The sequence below is a fragment of the Lasioglossum baleicum genome, chromosome 1 (genome assembly GCF_051020765.1).
Source record: "Lasioglossum baleicum chromosome 1, iyLasBale1, whole genome shotgun sequence".
Taxonomy (NCBI): domain Eukaryota; kingdom Metazoa; phylum Arthropoda; class Insecta; order Hymenoptera; family Halictidae; genus Lasioglossum; species Lasioglossum baleicum.
Genome location: NC_134929.1, coordinates 8,356,369 through 8,375,664, shown reverse-complemented (window position 1 = coordinate 8,375,664; position 19,296 = coordinate 8,356,369). Strand labels below are relative to the sequence as shown.

The window sequence follows — 19,296 nt, the reverse complement described above, 5'->3', positions numbered from 1 at the left end:
CATTCAGTTTTTCGCTATCTCTCATAGTTTCCGAGATATCCGCGCTCAAAGTCCACTAATTGTGAAAAAGAAATTTTTGCCTTACTCACGTTTTCTGCCTTATTCGACTGATTTCCATATCTCGAAAACTATGGGAGATAGCGAAAAACTGAATCGAATCAATCTTCTGGCACATTTTGTCAGCTTTAATTTTGTATACAATGGTCTTATCGCTAGGACGCATAGTTTCCGAGATATAAGCCGATAACCGAAAAAGGGGACCTCCTAACTAGTTCGAAAAAAGACCCAAAGTTAAAAATTGTGTTCCTTCCATTTCCCTCTACAACTCTCCGTTGACTGGACTACACGGTCTTGTGTGCCTAATACGTGAAGGAGATGATTGAAAGAGGGATTTTGTCTCCGCAGCAGCAACAGCAGCAACAGCAGCCACAGCAGCAGACAACGAATCAGCAGCTAGAAGTAAGAAACTCGATAAAGGAGGTAACCTCGGCCATTGTGCACTACGTGCAAAGCGGTCAGGAGGTTGCTGGAGGTGGCAGGCTCTCGCCTCGACCTCGACCCGAAGACTGGGACGACAGGGGCGGAGCAAGGTCAACCAGCCCCAGAGGTGAGCACTAAACAACCCATGCCAAAAACCATCTCACCACCACCACCACAACCATCACCACTTTTACTCTCTACGAGAAAGGTAATTTTGAGTTTTCCACCTTGATGTGTTCTCTCCGTGTCTACTGCATCCAACTTCTGCGGCCTAGATGCCTCTCTTCTACTTCTTCTTCTACTTCTTCTTGTTCTTCGTGTTCCACATCTTGTACAATTTTTCGTCCGATCTAACCGAACATCGCGTTCTCGATGCGAATGTATTTTTGTAATAATATATTCACATACATACGTGTGTATTGTATATTATCTGGAATCTTGTTCGGTCCGTTGTTCTCTCTACTCGTCTCTCTCCTATCTCTCTGTCTGCCAGCCTAAAAGCACTACCAGTTCGCTGCCTCTCTTGCTCGCCGTGTCCTGTTTACTAACGAAAATTGCTTTCAAAGCCCCGGCCCATTCGACACAACCAGCCTTTGACGATAGGAGAACCAGCATCCTCGCGCCAGTCCAGTTGACTATTCTATTCATAGAGCGTGTACTGCACTTGAACGTGCTCGCAATATCGCCGCGGATCTTTTCACCGGTGTCACTGTTCATTCGTTAACATGCAAAACGCTGTTCATCCTTCCCGGAATGTCGTTTCCCTAGGCGGAGTCGTTCCAAATCGCACGGTCCCGATTCATTCTGTTCGGGACGTGTCCTCGTACCCCAGAAACACGAGTGTAGTCCTCTTTTCGAGTAGTCGTTCGACAACTGCGGGCCAGAATCGTCATTGTGATACAGTAATGCTTCGGGAATCTTCGTTGCAGTTCCTGGAATCAGATTGATCATCGTTGCCGGTTCTAAATTGCTCGGAGATACCATCTTGAAGAGTCAAGCTTCCAGGTACACGACTAGACGATGACTGGACTGCGGATCTTTACGCAAAGTGATAAACTAATTATACGACTGCCAACTTTTCCCGAAGTTAAGCTTCCGGACTAGGCTGCGGATATTTATGCAAAATAAAAATCGTCTGCATCGATTGCAAGGAATAGAAACTAAATTGAATGTTGTTGTTTCTTCCCTGAATGATTTTATAGAGGAGAAATCATATATTGGCATCTTCAATTTTAAAAATTTTCCAACAATTTTGAATCTCGGAGAGATTTGACAGTCGGAGAAATTTCGTAATATTTTTAGAGGAGCATTAACAAGTTGTTGAAAGAAATGCAGTAGCCCAGTTGGCTACACAAGGTTTGAACAATAAAAAGAATTATACCACTGTCAATTTGCATAAAAATTCGTAGCCCAGTTCAAAGAATGAAGTTTCCCTCGAAGATTAAAGAATCTTCTATAAACAGCTGACGAGAGTCTTCATCAGTAAGGTTCTCACATACTTTTCATTCTTCTCACGCTTAGCGAACCCTGTATCCTCTTCTTGAAGGATAACCCTATTCACCATTCTTGCACAAAATGACTCCGAAGCCAATCTTCGAAGCATTACTGTACACTGTTCGACCAAATCAATCAAGAAGAGAGAGAATGAAAGAGAGAGGAGGGTGGGGGGAGAGAAAGAGGAGGTTCTATGTTGGAAAAGTGAGCAAGGACACCGTGCCAGGAGTTTCAACAAGAAAAATCATCGGCTCGCGCGGGACTCCCGGAATGCGTTTGAAACGGTGCGACCTTGACCGAGTGAAAATGAGACGAACAACGAAGAAAAGACACGGAGGGGACGATGGTCGTGTCGGAGGTGTCTTCCTGTCGATCGAGCGACCTCTGTCGTGCTTCGACGACAGTCCAGTCTCGGCGTTTAATCACGAGAGAGTCTCGCCGAAAGTATGCAGAGGCGACCGGTTGCTATTTCGACGGCCTCGCAGACCTGTAGCCCGACAGGCCACCGAAATAGATCACCCTGAAGTTTAAGTCCACCCCGCTCTGTCGCCGCACACACGCTTTTCGGTGCGGCCGAACTTATTCGGCGCTCGCGTGACCTTAAAGACGAAATTAAAACAAACACCGAAAGCGCAACGTTGGAGATAACACGTGGCCGTTCTGATGCAGTCTCTCGCACCTTCCGTGCCTTTGCAACGCGGCAGAGTTCGCCTCGGTCGCGTGCGTACTACGGTAGTGCCTCGATACATGCGAAAACTCGGGATCCATACGCGACATAAAGATCACACAGTGATTAATGTAAAGGTGAATTCTTCTCGATCGAAAATTGAATATATAATAAATTTTATGATTTCGGCGCAGGGTTCGATCATTTATTCGAATCATAAATCATAAAATTTACTGATTAATGTCAAGTTTTCGTAATTGATACGCAATGAAGTAATGCTAGGTCAAACAGCGACAGAAAATTGTCGCTTTTCGTAATTTTGTTTTTATGAAACTTTGATCATCTTATTTGTGACATTCTGCTGATTAAAATGGTACCAGACACGACACTGTTCCGATCGTATTTACTCGTTTTATCCACGATATAGTAGAGCCTCGATTATCTGAACTAGTCAGTGAGAGTTAGGTGCAGTGCTACAGTAGTCTCCCATATAACACGATGAAGAAATTGTTTAAAATTAGTGTGTACCCATATCTTCTGTGGCAGTAAGTGTGCAGTCGTCTTACGCAATGTTTTGCGGTTACATGTACAGTAAATCCTCTATAGACGCGACAGCCTTGGGGGGATTTGGTCGCATCTATCGTATAGGGTAGCTATTGTTTATCTCCAAAGTCTCTTTCTTTTCTATACGGCACTATACGTTATCCTTCCTTGCACCCGAAACGTTCATCGTCAATTAAACCACTCGATACAGTTGAAATTATATCGTGTTTGGTATCATTTTGCATTAGAAAAATGCCACGAATATGTTGGTGAAAGTTCCATAAAAAGATAATGAAAAATATGTTATATATGAAAAATATATTAATAATCAATTCACGTGAAAATTACGGGAAAAAATCATCTTAAAGGTAGTAATAAAAAATAGTCAAAGAGATAACATTCAATATTAATGAGGTCTGCAGCTAAGGAAAGGAAAAATGCAGCATAATTTCGAGCTGAATTGGAGCTCCCAGTAACAACAAGACGTGTGCAACAACTTTTAAATTCTTCTGGACAAAAATACACCGTAAACCAGGCCATAAAGAAGTACATAAACCGGCCCGTATTGATTTCGCACGGGCACAAAACACAGTGACTTTATAGAAATTTCGGCCACTGTATATGCACAAAGTAGAATCGGTTGATCATGGTCAGATGCGTCAGACGATCCCTATGCAATATGTAGCACGTGTATTCGCTGCATTTTTAAACTCAACTTTCTCGAAAACGAGTTACCAAACGAAAACATGTTATTCTTTCTTTTCGACTGATTTTGGCATGTAGAATTACTTCTGTCCGGTTGTACTACGATTTCGCAAACACCCTGTATACAGTCTTTTTAAACAAGTTTCTGGTCGCGTTATACGGGATACAATGAATTATATTCTATACAGATATTATTGTATTGTATAGTTTCATTTTAATCAGAGAAATATCAAGAATATATTGGTAAAATAATTAAAAACATTATTTCTGACAAAAACGAGTAGGTGTAATTTCAAACATTAATAACATTAGACCAATTTAAAAATACTTTTACATCATTTTCAAGCTAGTGAACACATTAAGAGAGAAAATAAATCTCTATGTCAGTCCGGTTTGTTGCAATTCAGGTGGAAAATTTTTATTTTGCATAAAGATCCACTGTCTCTTATTCACACCTAATTCGCATGTATCGGGACGTTGCTGTACCGCCTGCCTTTCGAAAGATTGAGCTCAGAGTACACTGGCAGTAATACACGGATCACTGTCACAGGTCTGGTAATTTATAGCGACAGTTGGCTCTGAGCTTCAAGTGTCTTCTTTCGAAAAATGACTACAACAAACCGCAACACGGGCTCGTTCGATTCTACGTCGTTGCGCTACTCGGACCTGTGCGTGAACGCTTTGTTCCGCTGCTGTGACGATCGTACTTACTAACTTCTGTGACGTGCAACTTTGTCAATAACTTGTACTCCGCGCCGTTAGATCGTGGAGGATCTACACCACGGTGTGCAAAGAGTAATGGTCGTGGGATTTCGCTGTTTACTTATTCATTCTCGTTTTGTTCGGCCAGAGTGTTCTGCCTTGTCCACGTTTTGTTTCGTTATCCTAGAAAAATGAATGTCTTCTGTTTTGTGGGATGGAGTTGATCACATTCAACGATTTCATATGCAGGACCAAGGATATTTCTTAATAATTTAACTTTGTTCATATTTTTTGTAAATTGTGTAGTGTCCCTTGAATTTTGTGATCCCTTATCATTTTTACTTGTCATTTTGTTTATCATTCTGTCTTGTGGGATCGATTTGATCACATTCAACGATTTCAAATGCAGGACCAAGGATATTTCTTAATAATTTAACTTTGTTCATATTTTTTGTAAATTGTGTAGTGTCCCTTGAATTTTGTGATCCCTTATCACTTTTACTTGTCATTTTGTTTATCATTCTGTCTTGTGGGATGGATTTGATCACATTTAACGATTTCAAATGCAGGACCAAGGATATTTCTTAATAATTTAACTTTGTTCATATTTTTTGTAAATTGTGTAGTGTCCCTTGAATTTTGTGATCCCTTATCATTTTCACAATTAGTCTTTTCACTACAGCATGGTCGAGGGAAGGATCGAAGAGTTACAAAACTTAATTAATTGTTATTTATGCATCATTTTCAATAAAAATATCAGAGGAAATACTTCTATTTTCGTTTGCATAAATTGAATTCCGATATACATTTTTCACCCCACCATTGTATAAAGCGTATTAATGGACAAACATATCGCAGAGCCAGTATAATTGTTTATCAATTATCCAGCATTCCCCAACAATTTCGCCCACTCGCTCAAAACATGAAGAGCCTCTGCAACACAGTAAACCCCTCCCATCGACTCTTTCTCAGTAATAGCATGTCCCACGACCGTACCTTCCACACACCGTGCGCTTGTCTGCGCTGTAATTAATATTTCCGTATTAGACGCTTCACTAATACGAATTAACCGAAGAGTGTCGTTTAAAGAAGCTTTCCGTCTCGGACTAGACGACTAGACGATCAACAGAAATCACGTAACGTGATTAACGTGATCAACTAGAGACGAGACAGTACACGATCGGGAGTGAAACAGTCCCGAGGACTATCCAACTACAGACAGTAACAAACACACTCGTTTGTAGCGATAGTCACCGTTCCTTCCTGCTCTCAAAGACCAAAAACTAAAAAAAAAAAAAAGACCAGCGTGATTTCGGAGGAATCAGCCGGGGTGTAATCTATTGAACGCGATCTGTCTAATCTATTGAACCTGTTCTGCTGCGAAGGGAGCGTGAAGCTGTGTTGGATGGAGAGCTCGTTCGTTGGCACGAGACCGATGGACTCGCCGGAGACGCCGATGAGTTTGGCCACGGAGACCGATTGCTGTCCTGGATGCAACGCCACGGCCACTGAATCCTGCAGTTGCGTGGACTCCGCGACATCCGGTCTGTTCTTGGACCTGACACCGACCCGCGACGACGGCCAGCAACATCAACAGCAGCAACACCAGCTGGGCGGTGGCGGCGGCAGCCTATGCCCCTCACCGTCCTCGTCGCTCAATTACCATCATCATCACCATCACCATCACCGTCAGCTTATTCACCAGCAGCAACCGCAACAACAGCAACGACATCACCGCGGTGAGTTGCTGCTCGCCTAGCGGAAAGCCAAAAACGAAAGAGACCGAACGAGAGAACACGTACAGTCGCCGCGAACCACCGGAATATCATGTTGCCGTTCTATGATCGCGATTACAACAAGCCAGACGAACCCTCGACGGCCCGTTACTCTGCCGCTTCGATAGACATAAGCTGACGAAGACGATTCACTGGTCCCCGGAGAATGCTACCCCTGGCACACGATTGCCCGGTTGATGTTCTTCAGGTTTTACAACCTTCAGTCGAAAGGGACTGTCGGTGATGGTCAAGGTATCCGAGCGTCGATGTGGTTCTGAGTATTGTAGCGTTGGACAGTTTCGAAGTGCTGGAAAGGGACAGATGACGATGTTCAGAGTACCGTAGGATTGCAGTCTTGAATACAGCCATTGTCTGACAAGTTACATTCTGTACTTGCTCAGTGAAACCTGATCACGTTTTGCGAAAGAGACAGTGGAGGGTGTTGATCAGGTTCAGGGTGGCGTTGACGTTTTGCAAGCCAGAAAGGGTCAGTTGACGATGTCCGGAGTATCGTAGGACTAGAGTCTTAAATTCAACCATTGTCTGACAAGTTACATTGTGTACTTGCTCATTAAAACCTGATCACGTTTTGCGAAAGAGACAGTGCAGGATATTGACCAGGTTCAAGGTAGCGTGGACGTTTTGCAAACTAGAAAGGGATAGTCGACGATGTCCAGAGTATCGTAGGACTAGAGACTTAAATTCAACCATTGTCTGACAAGTTACATTGTGTACTTGCTCATTAAAACCTGATCACGTTTTGCGAAAGAGACAGTGAAGGATGTTGACCAGGTTTTGCAAACTAGAAAGGGTCAGTTGACGATGTCCAGAGTATCGTAGGACTAGAGTCTTAAATTCAACCATAGTCTGACAAGTTACATTGTGTACTTGCTCATTAAAACCTGATCACGTACCAAGAAATATACAGTGAAGGATGTTGACCAGGTTCAGGGTAGCGTTGACCTTTTGCAAGCTAGAAAGGGCCAGTTGACACTATCCAAATTATAGTAGGACTAGAGTCTTGAACACCGCCATTGTCTGACAAGTTACATTCTGTACTTGCTCATTGAAACCTGTTCGAACTGTAGCATCGAAGCTTTCTGCGAGACACTGAATTCATAACTCACCCATTTTCCAAATTGTTATTCTCCTAGGACTGCAGCACTAGTTCCCTTACCATCCAGGGATTTTCTATGCCCCATATATAAACAAATTTCACAGCAACTAAAGTTAACAGTTTATCTAATCTACGACTAATGTACGTCTATTAAAATTGTATCCAATTGGACAGTTCTCGCCAGAGGTAGCATTCGCAACGGGGTTTAGGTGTAGTAGCTAAGGACATAGCTTCTTCGTATCTCTTTACTCTATGGTGTCTCCACGAAAACATTCTCAGACCTATAGAAAGCTAGCAGTTCTCGTAATCAGCGATTGGAAAGGCTTCTAGTGCTTCTCAACGAAGAATGAAAAATTCGTCTGGCCTTCAAGGTCGCGAAGAACTCGGTTGTTCCGACGAGTTGTCGCTTCCGCGTGTTCCTCTGGTCTGTATAGAATTTTTCTCGGCAGTTGGCAGTGGATCGGTGAACGATCTTCTTGGAACTGCTTCTTGTCTGACGTAGTTTCGAGACCTGTCTGCACAAAGCTTCGACGATTACGCTCGTCAACGTCCTCGGGAGTGTTTGGGACGCTCTCCAATCGACACCTCGTTTCGTCATTGTGATCTCACGGTTCCTCACGTGATCACTACGATGCGTACTATTTTGCTCGTCGACGCGGCAACGTGTTTCGATGTATGCATCGGGAGGGAAAATTATTTTTGTACCTTGTCGCAACTCGCGCGAAACGGATTGTCGACGATCCGAGGACTCGCTGCAATCGACTCGAGATTTCCGGCTTCTCTTTTGTAAATATAATTTCACCGTCGATCGAGGAACCGATCGAACGGCCGCGGAATCACACGCTCTTGTATAGTCTACGCAGCTTTCGGACTGCTTGTTCGTTTTTCCACTCTTTGCACGTGGTTTGTATCTTCTTTTTTTACATTGTACAGTAAGCGATTGGAGAGTTATCGAAAATTCTGTTGCGCTTCGAATCTTTTCGTCCGATAACGGAGTGTTCGGATTCGTAGGATTAATTTCCACGACGTCGGAACGTACAATTCGTTACGCAACGGTGTTATTGTTGTGGGACAGAGTCGATATTTTTCGAGAAGATTTTTTTATTCCGTTGGTGTACGTGTAGGTAGCTTTTAGTCTGTTAACTATGCTAACGCGGTTATCTCGTATTTAGGATGATACACGAGGCTATGAAATCGTTTCGTTGTTCGCGCACCGTGTTCCGAGAATTAGAGATTAGGAAAAGTGACGAGGAAAGGACAGTTTTTGGGACTAGTATCGCTTGTTAACTGTTTTCAATGGCGCGGATATTTCGATTGGTATGCAAGGAATGCATAGATTCGGTGAAAGAATTTCAGGAATTATGTATGTACGATATGTTCGATTACGAATGAATTATTCAGTCTTTCGTGTGGTTCGAGGATCATTTTCGAATTGTTTAAATTTCTATTCATATAAGAGAAAATGTTACGTGAACATAAATATATAATCGAGTTTACAACGAATTGAAATTTTATTTTTATATTCTATTTAACAAAAAAAAAACTTCTACAAAGTTCGAGCGAAGAAGTTTATTCGCTGCAGACATATATGAGAATAGTTGATAAAACGAACGTGATAATTCGACATTTTTCGAAGGATAACTGATTTCTGTACTCGGAAATTGTTTCTCGACGTTGAAATGTTTAGTTTTAAGTAATTAAGGGACAGAGTGTATACACTTATAGAGGGTATTTCAGTTGTACTCTATTGATGAAGTTTAAGATCGTTTCGATACGTAATTTATGTTTGTTAAATACCTGTAATAACTACGGAATTATGTTTGTTCTAGAGAATCATTGAGAACACGATGTCTGAGAATTGTACCGATCTGTAAAAGAACAAATAAAAGAGAAAACGCTATATTTTAATCATGGAACACTGTCGATCATGTACCTTCGAGAAACACCTTCTATAACTGTATCTAGAGGAAACGTTCCGTCGAACAGATTAAATTACTTGGAAAAAAATCGCCGATATATAAACGCATAAATTCTCGTGAGATAAGTCCACGTCTAGATCGGTATTTCAACGCAAGAAGCATGAAGCCAAACGGTGCGAGACAATTATTGTAGATTGACGATCTCGCAGACGATTCTAGATCAGCTGTGAGCGAAAGGAAGAACCTTCTCGTTCCGCTTGAGCCGCCTTACGATTCGCTAATTAGATAGCCTAGGATTTTGTATCGCTTATGGTAGTCCCACTCGATGGGAATCGTTCACTCGCAGTGCTTTCATTGTCAGTATCTAGGTGCAAAGCTCGTGGGCTAGCGGAAAGGGGCAGCTCCCTTTCAGTCGTCTCTATTTTGAGATCACGGGAGCCGAGATTACCGCAATAAACGCCCACACGTCGATTACCGTTATCGCCACTTTCTCGTTTATCGTTTTCGTCAGCTTGCCGCTCGCGAACGTTTGAACCGTGGAATCGGAACTGCTCGAGAGGGTCTGGATCAATCCCGTACACTTCAAACGAAAATTCAAGCACACACGACGATTCTAATCCGAGGATCCACTCTCTTTCTACACATGCTCTTTCTTTGGAAATTTTCTGTCGAACGTCGACGAGTCTAGAGAAACCGTAACACCTCTCGAGAGAGTCTGCGCACCAACATTGAAGATCGTTTCGCAGTACTGCCTCTGTATAAGCACACCGTGCTCGTAGACAGAATTTCGCGAATCCTCGTGAACGTTTCCCGGTTTTACTAACGCTGACAGAAGGGGAATGAGAGTCCCGAGCAAGGGTGACATCATAGGGGGTGAAGGAAGTGTGCTTATAACGAGGGAGTGCTGCAACTATCGGATACAAACACGATTTCTGTGGAAAAGAAACACTTTCTCGATTCTCGCCGACGTTCCCAGCGTATATTTCGTCATTCCACAGGCGGTCTCTCGACTCGAGGCTCCACCCCCCTCCGCCTCGACTCGAGGCACGTCGACAGACCCCCTGGTAGACTTTTTATAAGCCTCGTTCGTTTTTACAAAACAGGAAAACCGTGCTTTTTTTATTTTGGTCACGAGAATATTTTGTAGTAAAACTTTGTTACTTTGTTACGACCGCCCCCTCGTCGTTGGAAGAACCAACCCCGTGTAGGCCCACGCCCTCTTTGACCCCCCACCACGTTTGCTCCACGAGTAATTGCATCCCCTCCTCCTACTCCACCTCCCCTCCTTAAAGCCGTACAATCTTTGTCCACCTTGTGTACGCATTCGTTGCGCGAGAAAAAAACACTCTCCCGTCTCTCTCAGACGCGTTAGTCTCTCTCCTTTACTTTTACCAGTAGTCTACTTTTTTGCGTTCATGTATGTTTACTGTAAAGTTGTCCACACACACGTTTATATTTTATCTCTAGCTATCTCGGTTCTTATACATATATATATCACAATCTGTCCGGATGTGTATATATGTATACGTACGAAGGAAACAAGTATGGATTCGTATACACCGTTCATTATTACTTTCAAACGCGTTGATATTATTATTATTATTATTATTATTGATTATTGATTACTATTATTATTATTATTATTATCATTATTATTATTATTATTATGCCATTATTATTGTTACTCATTTAATTACGAGTGCAGTGTTCGCAGAACCGTCGGTAAACGTGTATTATTTAACGATCACTGTGTACTTTTTATTTGTTTCTCTGTGTTTTCTTTCGTTTTTTCGTTCGACCTTGCTTTTACGCGAGTTTTGGCGAAAAGAAAATATATCGATTGTATCGCGAGCGATTTCTATCTCTGTCTCTCTCTCTCTTTCTCTCACTCTATATATATATATATACATATATATCTTTCACTCTCTTGTACCGAACAGTTCTGCGTGCCGGTGCTTCTGCCTTTCTTAAGTAATTCCGTACTTATTGTTCGGACACACCAACGATTTATCATTTCTTTGTAGAGCGTAATTACCCTTTGACAACAATAAATTATTGTCATTTACACCTTTTGTGTTGTTTGCGTTGATGCTCCTATACTCCTACGTTCAGTATTCTTCTCTGCAGTATTCTTCTACTCTCTCTCTATTTCTCTCTCACTTGTTTATTTTTTTCTTTCTTGTTTTTCTTTACGACCCCACCCCCTCTCCGCATGAATCGGAGGTTCGTAGATAGAATAGATTTTGATCGAGCGGTTTCAAGGAATTGTTGTTATTGATTTGTACGGACAATGTGTGATATGTAGACTGCGGATTTGATGCATTTATGACAAAAATGGTTACATGTAATTTAAAGCAGTGGACATGTTAAAAATATTTAAGGACATCAATATATTAGTTTCAGCTTCATAGAATGATTAAAACAAAAATAGAATTTTTGTTTGGCTCCTGTGTCTTACAATCAATGCAAACATTTTTATTTTGCATAAAGATCCGCAATCTAGTGATATGTATATGCAACAATTTTCCCAACACATTTTAATAATTAGTTAACTGCGGATTTTTGTGTAAAATACAAATGTTTTGCGTCGTTTGTGAAAAGGAGTTTAATAAAAATTGATTTCACGCGTTAATATTGGGTTGGTAAGAAAGTAATTTCGGTATTTTAAGGTGAAATAGAGCCCAATTTTATTATTCAAGCCATGAACTTTAACGAATAAGATATTTTCCATTTTGTTCGATGATCTTCTGACAAAAAGGATAAGTAAGAAAATATTTTTTTTTATTAAAGTTCATCGCTTGAATAAATAAATTCGGTTTTATTTCACCTTAAAATGCCGAAATTACTTTCTTGCTAACCCAATAATTTCGTAGAATCGAAGATGGTACAGAAAGTAAAGTAAAGTAGAAAATATGATTGTAGAGAATTTCAAAATGGTAAATCTGCTTAAACAACAGTTCTTAAAGAAACGATAAAAGCTATCGGTGTCTACGGTTAAATAAAAAATTAATTTCGTAGAAACGAAAATAACAGACAAAATGAAGTAAAGTAAAAAATGTAATTGTAGAAAATTTCGAAATGGTTTATCTGTTTAAACAACAGTTGTTAAAGAAACGATCAAAGCTATCGCTGTCTACAGTTTCCAATATGGCTTCAAATTTCTCTTACGCAAAGTTCACTTAGCCGGAAAGTGATTGACGCGTTTCTTACTATATAAACTTACACTACTGGTGTTACGTGCAGCTCCAGATCACTGCATCTCAAGGTTAAAATGCAAAGAAATAATATTTTCTCTAGAAACGCGTATGACTTTTTACTAAAAAAAGAAGGACTCTCCTCGTGACAGATATCCAATAGTAAATCTTGTCGCCGCTAAAAATACGTTCACTCGTGAAAATACTTGTACAATCTACGGAGATAAAAAAGTTTATTTTTAGAAATCGTTTAATTCAGTCAGGCTGTCCTTTAAATATGTACTTCATCAAACGAAGTGGATCTGGTCTAAAAATAATTTTTATTCATCTTCGAGGTCAGACACAAATTCACAAAGCCGTTTCACATGAATATTGCAAAAATATTTCAGCTCATTCTCAGCTAAACAATATAAAAATTAAAAGAGTCCCTCTATTTGCATTTTCTGTGAGCTTCGTTATAAGGTTTGCGTGAACAATTTTAATTTTTCACGGAAGCATTTTTCTAATTTCCATAATTGTGGAATTAAAAATCCAGAACCAGTGATTTGACTGGAATTAATGTTGAATTACATAAAAAAAATTGTAATGTTGAATCTTTAGATTCTAACCAGTTTATAATTAATTTAACAATAATAACGATTCCTTAAGACCCGTTTAGAAAACCCTGTTGTCATCGATAGTCGATTCTCAACACCCGATTCGCCCCTCCCAGTTTCTCTTTTCTACTTTTTCGTCGAATTCGAGTAATCTCGGCCAAACACCGCATCCCTGTTTGCAATACCTCTACTTGAGTATACATATATGTATATACACACATACATAATGTATACATAGATTGCATATACATATCTCTTGGATAATTCATATAATGTTGGTGCAACAATCGTGAAGGTTGCAAATTTCCTTATCTAACAGCAACAATGTCAACTGCAGTTGTCGCTGAGGGACAGCTTGTTATATCCATTATCAATCGACCATCTTGTAATGCCAATAGCCATGGCCTGGCTTAGCCAAGATGGTCATGATTGATAAAGACTTGTGTACAGGGTGTATACAAAGCAATGGTCATCCGTTCTAGGGGTGAATCTAAATCTCTGTATCTCGGTGGACAATTTGCAAGATGTTTCTCTTGTAAGAGAAACTTGCCGCAAAATTGTTGTTGAAGTTGTTTTTTACATCAACACCTTCCACTCATCCAGAAAAGAAAAAGTTTGAAAGAAGCCACATGTCGCAGACAAATAGTTATTGAGATATAAGCTGTTAAAGTTTTTGCCAAATTTGATTGTGCGGAGTTATAAGAGGTGTAGATTCACCCCTAGAACGGATGACCATTACTTTTTGTACACCCTGTACGTCAATGTCAACTGCAGTTACTGTTCTGCCAACATTATACAGGGTATTTCACCTAACTTGACCACTTTGAATATCTTTGTTGTTTTTAAAGATACGTCAAATGTCTGAAGGACAAAGTTAAATGGTAAAATGGGGCTACGATACCAAAAAAATTACACAAAAACAAAAATTTTCTTGGTACAGTATGAGCCGCATTTTACCATTCAACTTTGTCCTCTAGCATTTGACGTATCTTTAAAAACAACAAAGATATTCAAGGTCGTGAAGTTAGGTGAAGTACCCTGTATACGAATTATCCAAAATAAATATATATATTTATATTTATTGTACATTTATTATACATATATATGTATATATATTTTTTTATACATATATGCGATCTATAAACGTGTATCGATTAATTTGGTTGATGCGCTCTGCTTGTGTCGTCACGGTAAGTGCTGTATTTGTTTCGCCGCCACATCGCTTTCGTCTTTCGTTCGTTTCTATTTTATTTCTCTCTCTCTCAATCTATTTTTTAATTTTTTTTAAACGTTTCGTGGCTTGTTCTTGCATCCGCGTGACTAGCGTGCTCGCGCGCGCTCGATGTACTTCCAGCCGGAAATAGAGCGCGAAAAAAAGAAAAGAAAAGAGAATATAAAAGAACAAGTAAAAACAGTTCCGCCGTTTCTTCCGGCAGAAAGAGAACGAGGTTGCCACGTAAATATCTGGTAAACGACGGTTCCAAAAGGGAACCTTGTGTTTTCAGCTTCGTTTTCGCCTCCTCTGCTTTCCGTGGAGCCTCCCGGCCGAAAGGGAATAACTGCTCCAGCTATAGAACTTAGGCTAGCCTGCGTGCGTCTGGTAGTTGTAGAAGCAGTGCAAGTAGAGAGCACACTGTAGATTAACGTAGAGAACGTAGATGACGGGTGAAGAAATATCGTAGGCGTCTGCAATTCACCCTTCAAACAAACCACCCCCTGTCCCACAATTCCTATATCTCTTCTTCTTCTTGTATTTTTTTTTACTGTCCTCATGATTAGCTACGACCCCCGCTCTGTCCGTACATTCAGAATACACGCACGAGGAGGCTCGAAAAGTACACGTCCTCACTATGTTTCACCGTATCCAGCGGGTTACAGTTTCCGGTAGCGATTCTTCTTGCCAGGGGTCGTCGATAAACGGGATTAAACTTCACCTGAGGAAACCAGATATTTTTACCTTCTTTAAATACGATCCTGTAAATTTTTTACGAGGAAATACCAACAATCCAAGTTTAATTGTGTTTCTATCGATCGTATTTGCTGTTAATAAATTTTTAAATGCTTTCGGCGCAACGGTTCGATCGTTTATTTAATAATATTTAATATTATTATATTATTATTATATAACTTCGCCTGAAGAAACCAGAATTTTTTAATAAAGCATAACTTTTGAACCAGTGGATTCCTAACATTAAACTTGGATAATAAATTTGTAAATGCTTTCGGCGCAACGGGGTTCGATCGTTTATTTAATATTATTTAATATTATTAATATTATTTAATATTATCGAACCGTTGCGCCGAAAGCATTTAAAAATTTAAAATTCTGATTTCTTCAGACGAAGTTTAGCTTAAATTTTGAATCAATGCAGGCAGAAACAAATTAGAATTTAAATAGAACACTTGGTCTTGATCGAAGTGGGCCCAGCCATCCAAGTGTGAATCTAAAATTATAAACTTGTGCAAGTGGTTGTAACAATTTGATAACCGTACAAGTGCTGAGTCAACAGCAAATGCAAGAATAAGGAAAGTCGATTTAATGATTCCTCCCAGAGATGTAAAAGCTGCAGAAGGAAGTTTAATTTCCAGCTCCGCATTGGACTGGTTCGGTTACTTCCTAACTAAGGGGGTGACATCCCCCTCGGACAAGAATCGCTGCCGGTCTCTGTGCAACGCAGAGAGCCCATCTTACAATTGCGTCTCATCGAACGTTTGTCCGCGGAGTTTAGTCTGTTCTGTCTCTCTCCGCGAGAGAGTTTTCTGTGTCCGCGTGTGCAGAGTCCGCTCGGAAGTTTTCTCGGTCGTTCGAGTCGGTGTTCGAAGTTTGTAAAAACTTTCGCTGAGACGGAAACTCCGGGGTGCTCGTTACGAGTCTCGTCTGGAAGGAACGTCGAGGGCCGAAAGGATCCTTATAGAAATAGCCGATGTTTGAAAAGAGACTTCTCGGGTGAGCGGTGGCTTCTCTTCGACTTGATCGAGGTAAGAACACCTTATTGTTTGATGAGAAAACGTCGAAGTTGCTGTGAGCCTCCGGCTTTGCTGTTTGTTAACGTGTTGCGTGCGGACTTGTAGCTATATCTCATTCTCAACCTCCACTTAGCTAACGAACTCGCCAGAAAACGTTCAACGATCCTGCGTTTTACATTTTCTGCTGCGCTTACGTGCTTTAACCCTTCGCACTCGAAGCTAGTTTCACTAGAATATTAAACATTTCTTCCGAGTCAGAATGATTCCGTTCTAATACAGGTTTTGCACTCTAAATTCGTTCCGTTTGCAAGTCAAATTCAACCTTTTGCAAATAAAGCATTTCTAAGAACGTTTTTGGAATAAAAATCAAATCAAGATTTTATTTATTGCAAAGATACAATATGTACATCATATTTATATAATTGTTCTCCTGTAGCAACTGCTGGTAACTTAACATACATATTCATGTAATAATTGTACACAACAATTTGTAGAGTGGCAACAGAGTTATTAATTACAGCTACCAAATGATCATTATTTGAGAAACTTCTCAAAGACACTTTTCCAAGTGTCATTAATTTTAAACAGTCAATTTTTTTAAAATTAAAGCTGAAACTTTGCAGAATGTGGGAAAATAGGGAGATTATGGTACGAACGCTTTTGAACGTTGAGGAAATTCGTTAAAAATTTTTGTTAACCGTCAATGTTGTCTTCATCTCGCTGTAACTTTGTAAAAAACCAACATAGCAACAATTTGAAAAAGAGCATTCGAAACTAGAGGTTTCACGCTTTCAAATCATCGTTCAACGATATCGATACAGCAATTTTGGCCGGAGTTATGATCATGTAATTCCTTACAATTCCTTACAAACCTTAATTCTTTTGAGGAGTGTATTTCTTTTACTCGATGCAGATATTTTGAATAATGGTACGGCCATTTTTAGTGGAGCCTCAGAGTCACCACTCGAGTGCTAAGGGTTAATTTTCTATTCAATTATGCTTTTCTTTCATAGAAATTCAGTCGGTAAGACGAATGCTAATACCCTTTTTCCACCGAATAGAAGGTGTTTAGAAAATGATGGGGACAGAACGCCGTGCGCAATTTGTTAACAACAAAAATATTAGAAAATTGTAACGAGACTTTTCTTGTCAGTTTTGACACGGCGAAAGTGTAGAGAAGTTTTCAAGGGACGTCTACCGAAAAAGTGCCGTTTAAAAGAGCCCTTGGCAGACACCCCAACGAAACACGTGACGAGCACCCTAGAACTTTGATGGTCGGCTGAGAGGTTTTTCGACCTTTTCGCATATACACCTCGCGCGCTTTCAGTGAACATGCTTCAAGTAGCAATCGATGTCCATTTTGTAGCCAGTGTTACGTGATACTCAAACATTCAAAAGACAAAACACGCATTGTTCCGTGTGCCGCGTGAACGTTGCGTAACATCTATTATTGATCGTGCTATTCGATGAACTTTAAATCGGTGAATACCTGTCGGATAGGAAGTTATGGCTTAAAGTGATTTATTTTAAACTTGACGTAAATTAAATGAGAGAGTCGTGACTATTAGTTTGTGAATAACTAAACTGGTCTTCAAAGGGTTAATATACACAACAAAAATTTCTTTGAATCCGATTTCCACAAGTTATGAAGAAATTCCATTGAAATGTAGATTTTGCGCTCCAAATTCTCCGTTTTGCAAATTAATTTCACCTATTAAGAATACTTCAAATTAATTATTTATTTATTTAGACACTCGTGAACGCTGTCATTACTGCGAGGGAAACGTAAGACTCATTACATCTCTGCCCATAATTATGAAAGTGGTCAAAGTCATATATTTCTTGTTTCGAGTGTTTGGAGTGCAAAACCTGTAGTAATTTTTATAAATCACCAAGGATATTCTAACTAGTAAGAAACATTACCGAACACAGACGATTAACAATACTGAACCCTATTGATATAGAAAATGTTACATTTCTTAGACTGCATAGCCTATCATTCATTTCAAAATTCCTCTGCATGAAGCTCGGAAACATGTAGCTGCGTTAGAAATTGCAGGTCACTGGACATGTAATTTCATTTCGAATGTAGTGTATCATTTCTACAATCTCTGGTAACGAAACATCGGAACAGGAAAGCCAAAGGTACCAACTAAAATTCGATAATCTACGGTTAGCCTAATTCGGGAGAATAAATCGGCAGAAAATTCTTAAAAATCGGCAGCTACTTGATGCATGTTTAAATGGTTCATACTTAATTACGAGAGCCAAAAAAAAAAACTGAGAAACCGAGGACGAGAGACGAAAATCAGACGAAACGCCACGCACCAGAAACGCGACGACCAGAAACTATCCAAAGAAACGAACGTTCGAGGCCAAGAGGATGACGCGGACGTCTCTGTCTCTTTCTTGACCCCTGCATGAAACCGACTAGGATCGGGCCAGAGCGATACGGACGAGGCGATGGCGACGGCAGCTCTTCTGCGGAACAAGCCGAGCCCCGGCTCCACAACCCTGGAGGACGTCCTTGACTCCCTCCTCGGGCTGCCATCCGCGTCGCGAACCCCGAGTCCTGGGCCAGGACCAGTTACGACTGGCGCATCCGCCTCCATGCGGCATCGAACGAACGTCGGACAGGCGAATGCGAAAGCCGGGAAGAGCTGCAGCGACCTACGCCAAGACCTCCAAGGTAGGAGGACTATGTAAGTTTTCGTTCTGAGGCGGATCCTCTCGAGGGACTCGAGAGTGCGATCAAAAACAAAAAAAAGAACCAAACCTAATCTCTATTCTCCCACGAGCTCTATATGTGTATGTATCTCCTGCTCGCGTGTATCCATCCTCGCGTCTACAACTCGTCGCTTACCCCCACCCACCCCTTCCGCCGCCCCTGTCAGATGTTAACAAGGAGTCACTCTGTGTGAGCCAGCAATTTTTAATTGGTGACTTTTTGAACGGACAAACTGGAGGTCCTTATTACATTACGTGTACTATCTGTGGCTGGAAAGAGGACACAGGGGCAAGAGGAGACCTATGTGTACATAATTTGATTCGTTGGCATCGTCACTTCGACCTATAGCAAAATAGAAAAATTCAATTAAATATTTAGATGTATACTGGGTGAACAGTCGTAATCAGTA

General features: G+C 40.6%; 1 protein-coding gene across 10 annotated transcripts in view; it reads left to right on the top strand.

Moving 5' to 3' along the window:
* Window positions 1–19,296, top strand: part of LOC143211510 (uncharacterized) — a 133,010-nt gene that overhangs the window by 97,375 nt on the left and 16,339 nt on the right. For 5 of the 10 annotated variants that reach the window (XM_076429290.1, XM_076429299.1, XM_076429273.1 and 2 more), the window contains 3 exons: window positions 406–607; window positions 5,977–6,330; window positions 18,594–18,848. In XM_076429290.1, the coding sequence (XP_076285405.1) occupies window positions 406–607; window positions 5,977–6,330; window positions 18,594–18,848 (811 nt within the window). Of the gene's footprint in view, window positions 1–405; window positions 608–5,976; window positions 6,331–18,593; window positions 18,862–19,296 lie in introns of all 10 variants that reach the window. The other 5 variants (XM_076429332.1, XM_076429328.1, XM_076429315.1 and 2 more) reach the window with 4 other exon arrangements.